At 42.1% G+C, this 15,206-nt stretch overlaps 1 protein-coding gene across 1 annotated transcript in view; it reads right to left on the reverse strand.

Moving 5' to 3' along the window:
* LOC126273391 (aquaporin AQPcic-like) overlaps window positions 1-14,258 on the reverse strand; it is a 45,594-nt gene extending 31,336 nt beyond the window's left edge. Inside the window, exon 1 of the mRNA XM_049976944.1 lies at window positions 14,112-14,258. Coding sequence (XP_049832901.1) covers window positions 14,112-14,258 — 147 coding nt within the window. The remainder of the gene's footprint in view (window positions 1-14,111) is intronic.
* Window positions 14,259-15,206: the final 948 nt, after the last annotated feature.

The raw sequence follows: 15,206 nt of genomic DNA on the forward strand, positions 1-15,206 counted from the left end.
TCTACAGTTAAAGTTCTAAGAGTGCACATTCCTAGAAGAGTCAACCAATATATTGCTTCCTCCTGCTTATATTTCGTGAAAAGACCATGAAGAAGAGAGATCTGAGCTCACATGCAGGCTTAGTAGCAATCATACTTCCCACAAACCAATCGAAACTGACACAGGAAAAAGGGTAAGGGACGCTGGTACACACAGTACCCTCTGTGGCTTGTGGAATACAGATGTAGATGTAGATTTAGTTTAGATGTAGATGTAGATGAAGAAAAGTGGAGATAGACATGACATATTATGAGGTGTGATTGGAAAGTTCTAAGAGTGGGCTTGTAATTGTACAATGGTGGTACTTACATGCTACTGTCCCCTTCTGACTGAACACACCGACCCCAACGGTGTTTCCACTTTTGAAAACATCTGGAAATTTTTTTCTGATGTGTGTTATGGACACTCTGAGTTTTTGCCTGGATGTCTTCAATTGAGGCAAATCCCTTCCTTTTCAGTGAAAATTTCAGTTTAGAAAACAGGTAGAATTCTGCAATGGCCAAATCAGGAATATATTGTGGTTGAGGAAGCACAGGAATTTAGAATTTGGTCAAGAATTCAACAACGGAGAAGTCACAATGAGCTGGATCTTTGTCATGGTGTAGCACCCAACTCCTGTTTTCTACAATGCAGGCCTTTTCTTCTGCACCTTTTCACACAAGCACTCAAGGACACACTTGTAGTATTCCTGGTTAACTGTCTGTCCTCCAGGGGTAAATTCATGATGCACAATACTGATAGAATCAGAAAAAGTCACCAACATTGTTTTCACTTTCGACCAACTTTGCCGTGCTTTTTTCCGTCATGGTGAAACTGGAGTCTTCCACTGCAAAGACTGCACTTTGGTTTCAGGATCATATCCATATACCCACGGTTTGTCACTTGTAATTATCCTATTTAACAAATTTGGGTCATTTTTAGTCTGAATAATCAATTCTTGGCACACTTAAAGTTGATATTGTCTCTGGACATTTGACAAAACTTTTGGAATGAATTTTGTGGATACTCAATGCATAGAAACTTAAATGAAGTTCATCAGCCGTCTCCCTAATTGTAAGTGTCTGATCAGAGTGCACTAAGTCACAAACTTTCACAACATTTTTGAGGCAGAAGAACGGTTGTAAGGCTCAGTAGCTGATTTCCTGGTTTTAAAACAAAATTTCACATAAACTCATTCCTCCATTTTTACATCCATTTTCATGCAGACAGAATATGGCAACAAGACCTAACAGACTGGTTCTCTACCAGCTGCCACAATGAACTGAATAAAGGAAAAACAGTTTCCTGTCAGAGGGCATTCAAGGACAAGGCAATGACTCACTCTGCACCCTCAGTGTACTTGTCCGCGAAACCAGTAAGCAGAAGCAGATCCATTCTTAAAACTTTCCAATAACACCTCATATGTTCATCAAGGAGTACTCAACAATCATGGTTTGTGAAAGGAGATTGCCCTGAGCAGTGAGGCTTGGCATATGATAGCAGGAATTCAATGAGATGCTGTTGATAGCTGATTATTATATCAGTGTAAAATGCCATAGTCCTTATGTTTGTTCATGCAGAAAAAGCATTTCATGGAGTGCATTAGACAAATTGAAAGAAAAGTCCTTAGTATGAACTGAAAACCATGAATCAAGGCAAGCAGGTGTATGCAGTATTTCTTATTTTCTGAGAAGCATTTGATTCAGCATCACAACAAGAGAGAATGATCATACTGGGTACCAAATGAGATTAGTATCTGGACTGAGTATTTCTAAGTAGAAAGGATTCATTATGTTACCTTGAATGGGAAGTCATCCACAGATGCAGAAGTAACTTCAGGTTTGGCTCAGTGACTTGTGCTGATACCTTTTGCAGATGATGCAGTTACCTACAATTGAGTACTATCTGAAAAGAAAACTGCTCAAACATTCAGTGAGATCCTGATAAGATTTCAAAGTGATACAAAGATTGGCAGCTTGCTTCAAATGTTCATAAATTTAAACATATGCTCTTTACAAAACACAAAAACATGGTATTCACTGAGTACGATAACACTGAGACACAACTGCACTCAGTCAATTCATACAAGTAAAGAGATATAACAGTCTATTAGGATTTGAAAATGAATTATCTCATAGACTTACCATCAGTCGTACGTAAAACAAATGATGGAGTTTATCGAATACTGGGAAAATGCACTCTACAAAGGAAGTTGCCTAGAAAACACAAATGTGATATATCCGGAACATTAGTCAAGGGTGTGGGACCCATGCCGAGGAAGAAAGTCATGTAGATGGTACAAAACATGAAGTGTCAGATGCCTGAATGTAGACGTTGGCTACCCCTAAAAGCATTCCTGCAAAGTTTTAAAAACTTGTTTTAAGTGAGGATTCTAGGTATACACTACATATCGCTTTCATATGGACTGTGACGACGAGATTAGACTATTTGCAGCGCTCAGGGAGGCTTTTAAGCAATCCATTTTCCTGTGTCCAGTAGTCAAATGGAACAGGTAGAAAACTTAGTGCCTTGTACAATGGTAACATAGGTGTCTGCGAGGAGATCACTTGCCCGCTTCTGTAATTTAGTGTGGAGAGGTTTAATTGATCACAAATTTCTAGAAAAGGTTGTCTGCATTTGTGCTAAACTGCAGGTTTAGCACTTCTGGGATGGAAAATATTGCGACTTAGCAATTGCTACATAACTTACAATTGGATTTGCTTAATTATCATACTTATGAGGGGAAATTTTGTGGTTTTCCCAGCCTACGATGGTGGTTTCACCAACACCCTTCAGTGAACCTTTATATAACATTGACAGAATAATCGCCAAACTTTTGTCTGTTGCTTCCTCATACAGCCCAGCTCTACAGAATGCAACACAGTGCAACATGCAGTCACAGAGTTACAAATTCTGGTCTCTGGTAGGCATCTCTGCACAATAACGTGTCAAAATGGGGAGGCGAAGGATGGCACAGCTTTCTTTCTCACATTCGCCTAGTCATCCACTGGTCTTTGGTTACACTATACATGAACAACCCAAAAAATATAGCTTAAAAAACAAATCTATTCAACTTTAATTATGCCAGTTGACTCAAAATTAGCATAACTAAAATGGAATGATTGTGCTTCCATCTGAATAACAGACAAGTCAACCATCAACTGCAAAACCATTTTAATGAAACTCCTGTAAAATCCAAATGTACCCTGAACTATGTGGATGTCACACTTGATGGATCCTCGACCTATCGATCACCTTAATACAGCCAGAGTTCACACCGCGAGCAGTAACCTTTCAGAAGCTTTGTGGCACCCCTTCCACACAGCAGAACATTGGGTTTCTGTGTGGCAGAACAGCAGCCATACTAGCAAGCTTGGCACCCAACTCAATATAACAGTATGCGTGCTTACAGGCTGTGGACTACAAGGCATTGCTGAAAAGAACCTGGCTCTGTTGCCTTTTAGTTGAAATAAAAAAATTTAAAAAAAAATCGATGCTCATTTCATATTTAGAAATATTAATGCGTAACACTGTAAATATCAGGTATTCACTATTCATACAATTTGTTCTGTTGGAGATGTAGCCGAGATGGCATGGTCACAAGTAAGTTCCTCACCATTGGAGTTAGAAGCCATCATGAAGCTTTTGTTTTTCCAGGAATAGTTTGCAAAAGACATTCAAGCTGAGAGGTCACGAACACTGGGAGAGAAGTGTTCTTCCTAAAGCACTGTTAAAACTAGATAGGACAGGCTATTTCACTATTGAAGACGAGCTCCGCATTGGTCAGCCCCAAACTGCAATAGACATTGCAACATCACATGATGTCCATGAGCTGATTCTTCAGACTGACGAATATCCGCCAAAAATATAGCCGAGATACTGGACATCTCCCAGGAGCGTGTAGATTTCATTGTTGCAACAGCTCAATGTGCATGTCGCACAAACTTTCAGCGAAATGGGTGCCAAAATGTCAGAAATGTGATCAGTGGAAGGAACGCGTGGAGACATCGAAAGTCATTTTGCGCCATTCTCAAGCTCCAGAGATCTTTTGGCGAGATTAGTGACTCAAGATGAAACTTAGATTCACAGTTATGACCTTGAAATCAAGGAATAATCAAAATAATGGCGCCACACCGGGTACCCACGGCTGAAGAAGTTCTCCTCCCTTCAATCGGCCAAAAAAGTCATGGTGTCCGTTTTCTGGAACGAAGATGGCATTCTGTTGATGAACTATTTGCTTCAGGTATATACTAAAACCAGACAATATTTTGCTAACCAGGTGGACTAGTTGAAGGAAGGAGTTTAGAGTAAACGCTGAGGAAAGTTGACCAAAAGGATTTTTCTGTTGCATGACAACGCGTCTGCGCGCAAGTCCAATGTTGTGGCTGGTAAACTGACGACCCTAGGCTTCCAACTAGTCAACCATCCTCCCTACTTGCCATACCTAGCCTCCTCCGACTGTTATCCGTATCTAAACTTAAAGATACGCCTGAATGGTAACTGTACTCAGAACACTGATGATGTTAAAGAGGCTACAGAGAGCTGGCTTCACGACCGGCCACATAACTTATTTGCGCACACTAAAAAAGCTGCAACAACGATGAACCAACTGTATCAATCTCAGGTGAGAGTGTGTCGAATAAATGAGTAATATCAAAACCCTAGTTGTATTCTTTCTATGCAGAGCCAGAAACTATTCTGCACTCCCTTGTATACTAGTTCCCAAATCTAAAGTCTTACTCTCCACCTGAACTTATAAGGCAGGAAGCCTTGTTACAGGACAATAAAAAAAATATTGGGCAACCCAGAGCTTCCCATTCGTGACTATCCCATGTTTTACACGTGACAGTTTAAAATCCAGACAGCTAACAATAAAAACTGCTACAGAATTTCTTAATGAATGATTTGAATACTCAGTAAATGGAAGCAAATGCGAATCACGCAGGCATTAACAGGAATAAGAACAGACTTGAACATCATCACTAAATCAGCAGGTTCTGATTTGCCTCAATGTACATGGAAGATAGCAAATATAATCCACGTGACTCATTTTCAAGTAGAAAAAAGTGCATGGCTCAGCTTGAACTTGCGGCAAGCCACCCTAGGCCATCCAAAACATCTATTAGGAGTGTTCTTTGACATTGTATCAAAGCAATGCAAAGATTCCTGAACTGTCCCTGGTTGCTCTTAAATGGACTGATAAATTATATTTAATATCATAAACTATTGTAATGTATGTGTAAAATATTTGCGCACTTTGTTTTATCTATTTTTCACTAATACCATTGTTTTACGTTTGTATAACAATAAAATGTGTTCTGCCATATACTAAGTAAACGAGCAAGGAAGTACGCTAGTCAACATAAAGAATAAAAGACACGAAAACATTGCAGCACATCCATTAACACGATCAGATTTTAAGCTTTGTAAGTAAAGTGTTTCAAATGGAATTAAAACTGAATAATTCATATTTAAAGGTTATTTCCCACTTTTCCTTTATAACAAGTGTGATAACTGGCGTTTCTTGATGATTATTTTTGTTGATATATAACAGAATTTTCTCAGTTGTTCTGACTTTACTCCAATTTCAGAGTTCTAAGTTTCAGTATCAACCTAACACTACTGAGACATGAATTAAAATATAAGGAGTAACCAAATGAAAATCGAAGAGCTACCATAACAGGAAAAGGGCATGGTTCTGTTCAAAAGTAATCATCACACGCATTAAGATATTTATCCCACTGGAAGACGATATCATCAGTTCCTGTTTCGTAGACCATAATCTGCTCATAGTTCTTCGAACGTGGAACAACAATCAATACTAGGGGCTATGATAAAGACACTCCGCAGAAACTGTGGTGTACAATAAAGTGAAACCGCCTAGGAATGCTATTGGACAGAATCATCCTGTTCCACAATTACGCCCGCATCCCCTACTTCCCCCCCCCCCCCTCCCCCCTCTGCCAGCCTACTGTCAATCGGACGAAAGTTGCGCTTCGACAGTTCGGTCCGGAAACAATGCAACATCCTCCGTGCAGCCCGGATCTTTCACCGTGTGATTTTCACAGCTTTAGCGACCTGAAGAAAGACGCACGAACATCGGCTTCAGTTGGACAAGGCAGTGCAAGAAGTGGGGTGCAGTTGTGCATCCATCAGCGGCCGACCGCGTTCCGTTCTACGAAACAAGAATTGATCATCTCGTCTTTTAGGGGGGTAAATGTCTTAAGACGTTTGATGATTCCTTTTGAATAGAGCCATTCCATGGTCCCGTTTTTCCGATTGTGTGTTCTTTATTTGACTGGCCCTTATATCTCTTTTCAACATTTTGTAGCTTCCTTTCATAACTCGTTGGACAAGCTGAATTTAACAGTGTTGTTGTTGTTGTCTTCAGTCCTGAGACTGGTTTGATGCAGCTCTCCATGCTACTCTATCCTGTGCAAGCTGCTTCATCTCTCAGTACCTACTGCAACCTACATCCTTCTGAATCTGCTTAGTGTACTCATCTCTCGGTCTCCCTCTACGATTTTTACCCTCCACGCTGCCCTCCAATGCTAAATTTGTGATCCCTTGATGCCTCAAAACATGTCCTACCAACCGATCCCTTCTTCTAGTCAAGTTGTGCCACAAACTTCTCTTCTCCCCAATCCTATTCAATACCTCCTCATTAGTTACGTGATCTATCCACCTTCTCTTCAGTATTCTTCTGTAGCACCACATTTCGAAAGCTTCTATTCTCTTCTTGTCCAAACTAGTTATCGTCCATGTTTCACTTCCATACATGGCTACACTCCAAACAAATACTTTCAGAAACGACTTCCTGATACATAAATCTATATTCGATGTTAACAAATTTCTCTTCTTCAGAAACGCTTTCCTTGCCATTGCCAGTCTACATTTTATATCCTCTCTACTTCGACCACCATCAGTTATTTTACTTCCTAAATAGCAAAACTCCTTTACTACTTGAAGTGCCTCATTTCCTAATCTAATTCCCTCAGCATCACCCGATTTAATTTGACTACATTCCATTATCCTCGTTTTGCTTTTGTTAATGTTCATCTTATATCCTCCTTTCAAGACACTGTCCATTCCGTTCAACTGCTCTTCCAAATCCTTTGCCGTCTCTGACAGAATTACAATGTCATCGGCGAACCTCAAAGTTTTTACTTCTTCTCCATGAATTTTAATACCTCCTCCGACTTTTTCTTTTGTTTCCTTTACTGCTTGCTCAATATACAGATTGAATAACATCGGGGAGAGGCTACAACCCTGTCTCACTCCTTTCCCAAACAATGCTTCCCTTTCATGCCCCTCGACTTTAATAACTGCCATCTGGTTTCTGTACAAATTATAAATAGCCTTTCGCTCCCTGTATTTTACCCCTGCCCCCTTTAGAATTTGAAAAAGAGTATTCCAGTCAACATTGTCAAAAGCTTTCTCTAAGTCTACAAATGCTAGAAACGTAGGTTTGCCTTTTCTTAATCTTTCTTCTAAGATAAGTCGTAAGGTCAGTATTGCCTCACGTGTTCCAACATTTCGACGGAATCCAAACTGATCCTCCCCGAGGTCTGCATCTACCAGTTTTTCCATTCGTCTGTAAAGAATTCGTGTTAGTATTTTGCAGCCGTGGCTTATTAAACTGATAGTTCGGTAATTTTCACATCTGTGAGCACCTGCTTTCTTTGGGATTGGAATTATTATATTCTTCTTGAAGTCTGAGGGTATTTCGCCTGTCTCATACATCTTGCTCACCAGCTGGTAGAGTTTTCTCAGGACTGGTTGTGCCAAGGCCGTCAGTAGTTCTAATGGAATGTTGTCTACTCCGGGGGCCTTGTTTCGACTCAGGTCTTTCAGTGCTCTGTCAAACTCTTCACGCAGTATCGTATCTCCCATTTCGTCTTCATCTACATCCTCTTCCATTTCCATAATATTGTCCTCAAGTACATCACCCTTGTATAAATCTTCTATATACTCCTTCCACCTTTCTGCCTTCCCTTCTTTGCTTAGAACTGGGCTGCCATCTGAGCTCTTGATATTCATACACTTGGTTCTCTTCTCTCCAAAGGTCTCTTTGATTTTCCTGTAGGCAGTATCTATCTTACCCCTAGTGAGATAAGCTTCTACATCCTTACATTTGTCCTCTAGCCATCCCTGTTTAGCCATTTTGCACTTCCTGTCGATCTCATTTTTGAGACGTTTGTATTCCTTTTTGCCTGCTTCATTTACTGCATTTTTATATTTTCTCCTTTCATCAATTAAATTCAATATTTCTTCTGTTACCCAAGGATTTCTAGCAGCCCTCGTCTTTGTACCTACTTTATCCTCTGCTGCCTTCACTACTACATCCCTCAGAGCTACCCATTCTTCTTCTACTGTATTTCTTTCCCCTATTCCTGTCAATTGTTCCCTTATGCTCTCCCTGAAACTCTGTACAACCTCTGGTTCTTTCAGTTTATCCAGGTCCCATCTCCTTAATTTCCCACATTTTTGCAGTTTCTTCAGTTTTAATCTACAGGTCATAACCAATAGATTGTGGTCAGAGTCCACATCTGCCCCTGGAAATGTCTTACAACTTAAAACCTGGTTCCTAAATCTCTGTCTTACCATTATATAATCTATCTGATACCTTTTAGTATCTCCAGGGTTCTTCCACGTATACAACCTTCTTTCATGATTCTTAAACCAAGTGTTAGCTATGATTAAGCTGTGCTCTGTGCAAAATTCTACTAGGCGGCTTCCTCTTTCATTTCTTAGCCCCAATCCATATTCACCTACTATGTTTCCTTCTCTCCCTTTTCCTACACTCGAATTCCAGTCACCCATTACTATTAAATTTTCGTCTCCCTTCACTATCTGAATAATTTCTTTTATTTCATCGTACATTTCTTCAATTTCTTCATCATCTGCAGAGCTAGTTGGCATATAAACTTGTACTACTGTAGTAGGTGTGGGCTTCGTATCTATCTTGGCCACAATAATGCGTTCACTATGCTGTTTGTAGTAGCTTACCCGCATTCCTATTTTCCTATTCATTATTAAACCTACTCCTGCATTACCCCTATTTGATTGTGTGTTTATAACCCTGTAGTCACCTGACCAGAAGTCTTGTTCCTCCTGCCACCGAACTTCACTAATTCCCACTATATCTAACTTTAACCTATCCATTTCCCTTTTTAAATTTTTTAACCTACCTGCCCCATTAAGGGATCTGACATTCCATGCTCCGATCCGTAGAACTCCAGTTTTCTTTCTCCTGATAACGACATCCTCCTGAGTAGTCCCCGCCCGGAGATCCGAATGGGGGACTATTTTACCTCCGGAATATTTTACCCAAGAGGATGCCATCATCATTTAATCATACAGTAAAGCTGCATGTCCTCGGGAAAAATTACGGCTGTAGTTTCCCCTTGCCTTCAGCCGTTCGCAGTACCAGCACAGCAAGGCCGTTTTGGTTAATGTTGCAAGGCCAGATCAGTCAATCATCCAGACTGTTGCCCCTGCAACTACTGAAAAGGCTGCTGCCCCTTTTTAGGAACCACACGTTTGTCTGGCCTCTCAACAGATACCCCTCCGTTGTGGTTGCACCTACGGTACGGCCATCTGTATCGCTGAGGCACGCAAGCCTCCCCACCAACGGCAAGGTCCATGGTTCATGGGTATGTGGATTTAATTCCAGATTATTACCGCAAAAGAAGTGCATCCATAATCTTATTCTTGACGTCCATAATCTCATTATGGCGATGAAATTCAGTTCCATCTCATGTAATCAGACCTATAAAAAACAGCAATTTTTGATTGGTTTATTGTTTATTCATCCCATAGGTCAGTTAAGTATGCAGTTGTACTGTAAGCACGGGATAAGTCAATTGCAGGACAGCCAAAGTTAACATGCATTGTTATTTACAGAACAAACAGAGCGTTAGAGCGTAACAAATTACAACAGCTGAAAGTCAAAACATAGTGACTCATCTGGAAATTGCAGTTACATGAAGAGAAACGGAATATACTGATTTAAAGCATTAGAACTTCATTTGTAGAAACTGATTGACAGAGTAGAAGCAATGACACAGAAGTATCAACATGAGCCATCCGCTAGGCATAATCACGTGACACGGTTAGTTGGTCACCAAAATTTGACACCAGCCCTTCTGTCTGTGAGTGCAAGTGAGTTCTGCAGGAAAGGGTTGGGCGAATTCTGACCCACTTTCCTCTGTTACTCTCGTAACATTATGCAAAAAGCGCTAATAAGGACGCAACAACATCCGTCAGGGGTCCGACAAAGCAGTTAAGGCAGTGAAACAAATTGATTCAGCAAATGTAGCATTACTGAAGACTGATGATGACAACTTGTGAAGAGCAGAACCAGTTCAGTTATGTCAAAAATCAGAGCCCCTCCTCGACGTCAAAAATACTCCACCTCGCTAGGCTAGAGTCAATCGATCAGTGGGGTTGATGATGTTTATGTCGTTCGCTTTCAATTCCTGATTTTTGTATTGTAATATCTTGTGTATGAGATTGTTCCAGTACTGGTCGTACTCCTGCCGCATTAAGAGACGACCACGGATCCTTACGAATGGATGATAGAAGCCAGCCTCCAGTACCATCTGTCACTGACGGGTAGTTCAACGGTCTACCAATACCCTTCCAGCCTGGGGCACAAACTGCTTTAAACTCCAACATCATTTGGGCCAGATGGCATACCAGAATGGTGGGTCAGGATCAACGTTCAACACGACCTCACAGCATCTGACATCACTGTCCATCTGATGGGACAACACAGACTGAGACCTGGGAGAGACAGAGCACTCACAGAATGGCGTGTGAGTCACAGCACACATACATCATGGTCATTGCCATGCGTGATCTGAGTTTCCAATAGGGCGTGCCTTCCACATCGCAAGCGGGAATCATCCTGCTAGAATTCAATGCCCTGAGCGCAGGGCTGATGCAGCGAGATACGGCAGCGTGAGCCAGCACCTAGGTTTAGGAGATCCCTTGCTAGCTTGCTAAGCCACCAGCTGCTATCGAAGATATGGCAGTCAGGTGTATTCAGAAAAATAAATGAAGTAATATTTAATCCTGTTTTATTGCATCTCATGATGCCACACAGGTTCCTTGGCATAAACCCTGACCAACAGCAGAGGTTTCCAGCCTGGGAGTGGGCGACCCCTACAGCTGTTTCAATTTGACTTTCAATTTTATTGTTTACCTAACTGAGTTGAGGTCCACTGGAAGATGATTATACATTCAGGAGTACCTCTGGCGTTTCAGAAGGCGACTGTTTAAACCTACAAGATAAACAGAAAATTGACAAATATCACTGGATAGGAGTGTCTCGAAGTTTAGATTCGCAATACGTGCTACGGCATAGATGAGAAACATACCGCTATATTACAGATGTGCCATAACATGTAGACAAATCATGCGCTCTGTACGGTCGCATCAAACTAGTTCACCGTGCAGTTAGGCAATCCGGTGAACAGATTTCAAAGCAAGCTGCTCTCATTCAACCTCCTCAGGCAGCAATGAATTGTACACACATGCTCTTCCACACATAATTTTGGCCATGTCACAGACAGCGCCCATCATGAGGATCTGTAATGTGAGTTAAGAACTTCGAGAGGTGCTCTATCCACTGATATGTCTATTTCCTGTAATGTGTTGCAGTTTTCATGTAGGCATCTTCTGAACTGCTTGAGGTACTTATGAAAAACCCTATAATTTTGATTCACATGCACTTTTACACTGTTGTCATGTGCTTTTCATTGCAAGATAATCATACACTACTGGCCACTAAAATTGCTACACGAAAAAGAAATGCAGATGATAAGCGGGTATTCATTGGACAAATATATTATACTAGAACTGACTTGTGATTACTTTTTCACGCAGTTTGGGTGCATAGATCCTGAGAAATCAGTACCCAGAACAACCACCTCTCGCCGTAATAACGGCCTTGATACGCCTGGACATTAAGTCAAAGAGAGCTTGGATAGCGTGAACAGGTACAGCTGTCCATGCAGCTTTAACACGATAACACAGTTCATCAAGAGTAGTGACTGGCGTACTGTGACGAGCCAGTTGCTCGGCCACCATTGACCAGATGTTTTCAATTGGTGGGAGATCTGGAGAATGTGCTGACCAGGGCAGCAATCGAACATTTTCTGTATCCAGAAAGGCCCGTACAGGACCTGCAGCATGCGGTCGTGCATTATCCTTCTGAAATGCAGGGTTTCGTAGGGATCGAATGAAGGGTCGAGCCATGGGTTGTAATACATCTGAAATGTAACGTCCACTATTCAAAGTGCCGTTAATGCGAACAAGAGGTGACCGAGACGTGTAACCAATGGCACTCCATACCATCACGCCGGGTGACACGCCAGTATGGCGATGACGAATACACGTTTCCAACGTGCGTTCACCGCGATGTCGCCAAACACGGATGCGACCATCATGATGCTGTAAACAGAACCTGGATTCATCCAAAAAAATGACGTTTTGCCATTCGTGCACCCAGATTCGTCGTCGAGTACACCACGTCTGGCGCTCCTGTCTGTGATGCAGCGTCAAGGGTAACCGCAGCCATGGTCTCCGAGCTGATAGTCCATGCCGCTGCAAACGTCGTCGAACTGTTCGTGCAGATAGTTGTTGTCTTGCAAACGTCCCCATCTGTTGACTCAGGGATCGATACGTGGGTGCACGATCCGTTACAGCCATGCGGATAAGATGCCTGTCATCTCGACTGCTAGTGATTCGAGGCCGTTGGGACCCAGCACAGCGTTCCTTATTACCCTCTTGAATCCACCGATTCCATATTCTGCTAACAGTCATTGGATCTTGACCAACGCGAGCACCAATGTCACGATACGATAAACCGCAATCGTGATAGACTTCAATACGACCTTTATCAAAGTCGGAAACATGATGGTACGTATTTCTCCTTCTTACACGAGGCATCACAACAACGTTTCACCAGGCAACGACGATCAACTGCTGTTTGTGTATGAGAAATCGGTTGGAAGCTTTCCTCATGTCAGCACGTTGTAGGTTTCGCCACCGGTGCCAACCTTGTGTGAATGCTTTGAAAAGCTAATCATTTGCATATCACATCATATTCTTCCTGTCGGTTAAATTTCGCGTCTGTAGATGTCATCTTCGTGGTGTAGCAATTTTAACGGCCAGTAGTGTATATTCTGATTTTCTTGGACTTTACACTATTGCCGCATAATTCTGTATTGTGTAGTGTGAACTGTAAATGACTTTTGTGTCGTAAGACTGGCGATCGAAGTTCTTATGAACAAACTCAAAATGCTGTATTATGAAGCTAGGGCTGAATTTTAAACTGTTTGAGAAGTGGCCTTCAGTGCCTGTATTTCTTTTTAAATGACATTGTTCTCACTGCTTGTTTCTTAAATCTAAAAATGGTATATATTCAGGGCTATTTTCCATAGTATCAGATCATAGCTCATAATAGACACACATAAAACATTGTAGACTTGCTTTCAAGTGTCAACATTGGATTTATCGCTCAGTCATGGCAATAAGGAACAGATTTACTTAGCTTTTTCGATACCATGTCTGCACTTAATGTGGCACTGGTGTGTGGTAGAAAAAATTTATTTCCTCTATTGTGCTTATTTTTATTTCTTTTAAAATGTACATGGGGACTGCATAGCCTGACATGGCTGGGGGTGTTCACGATGATTGTTTTTTGTGCCTTTATCAGTAAAGTGTTTGCCTCAAACCAAGACTGGACTGTGTGTTCGAAACTTGTAATCAATACATTTGCATCATCTGTGTATAACAAATTAATTAGATTTGGTATATGTTCTGTAAGGTTATTTATGAAGAAGATATAGAGAGCAGGACCAAGAAAAGAGCCGTGTGGGGCACCACAGGATGTGGCGAATCTACTTTAGACTCTCGCTCCGTCTTGTATAAATTTCTGTGAACGCCCATGAATGGGAAGTACCCTGTACTATGCACTTCACAGTGATTTGCAGATTAAGGAATCACAAAATATTTGGTAAAGTGAAACGAAATGGACTTTTATACCATAAATTAAGGACAGAGATATAGATCTGTGTGCATACCTTCACTGCAGCGACGACGGCAAAGCCGAAGGCGAGCGCGACCCGTACGAGCTCCGGCTCGCCATCTGGTGTGACCACGGCGGACATGCAGCCCAGGAAGACGACCAGGCCCAAACCCAGGAACTCTGCGCACGCCACCGCCGCCATCCGCCTCATAGACAGCTGCCCAAACAAACGCGACCCTGAACCTGAAGCCTCCAGGCACACAGCGCGCCGAGCACCTGCAGCACGTGATACACCACGGACTGGTGACAGCTCTAGAAATTAGGGTGAGCAGAAACCTGAAAATCGTGAAGGGAGCGTGTAATTGTGATATAATTTAATTATTTGCTGTTATGATGGATGCTTTGCAAATCCTCGCAAATCTTAGTTTGTGCTTTGTTCTACACTCATGCTCATAAATTAAGGGTAATTTCAGAATGTGGTGCCACACAACGTGGCACTACACAAAACTGACAGTAATAGCATAGGCGCATAGGGAATACACACAACACAGATCTGCAAGTCCATGGTATTGGTGATAAGTTGAGAAAATCGTCCCGAAACACATGTGCTACAAAACGCCACTGTTTCCTGCGCATGTACCCCGACATCAGTATGAGATATGATCACCATGCACAGGTACACAGGCCGCACAACGGCTTGGCATACTCTGGATCAGGTTGTCAAGCAGCTGCTGGGGTATAGCCTCCAATTCTTGCACCAGTGCCTGTCGGAACTCCTGAAATGTCCTAGGGGCGTGAAGACGTGTACCAATACGTCGACCGAGAGCATCCCAGACGTGCTCGATGGGGTTTAGGTCTGGAGAACAGGCAGGCCACTCCATTCGCCTGATTTCTTCTGTTTCAAGGTACTCCTCCATGATGGCAGCTCAGAGGGGCCGTGTGTTATCATCCATCAGGAGGAAAGTGGGACCCACTGTACCCCTGAAAAGGCGGACACACCGGTGCAAAATGGCGTCCCGATACACCTGACCTGTTACAGTTCCTCTGTCAAAGACATGCAGGAGTGTACATGCACCAATCATAATCCCATCCCACACCAGCAAACCATGACCTCCATGCAGGTCCCTTTTAAGGACATTAAGGGGTTGGT

The sequence above is a fragment of the Schistocerca gregaria genome, chromosome 5, assembly GCF_023897955.1.
Source record: "Schistocerca gregaria isolate iqSchGreg1 chromosome 5, iqSchGreg1.2, whole genome shotgun sequence".
NCBI classification, from domain to species: domain Eukaryota; kingdom Metazoa; phylum Arthropoda; class Insecta; order Orthoptera; family Acrididae; genus Schistocerca; species Schistocerca gregaria.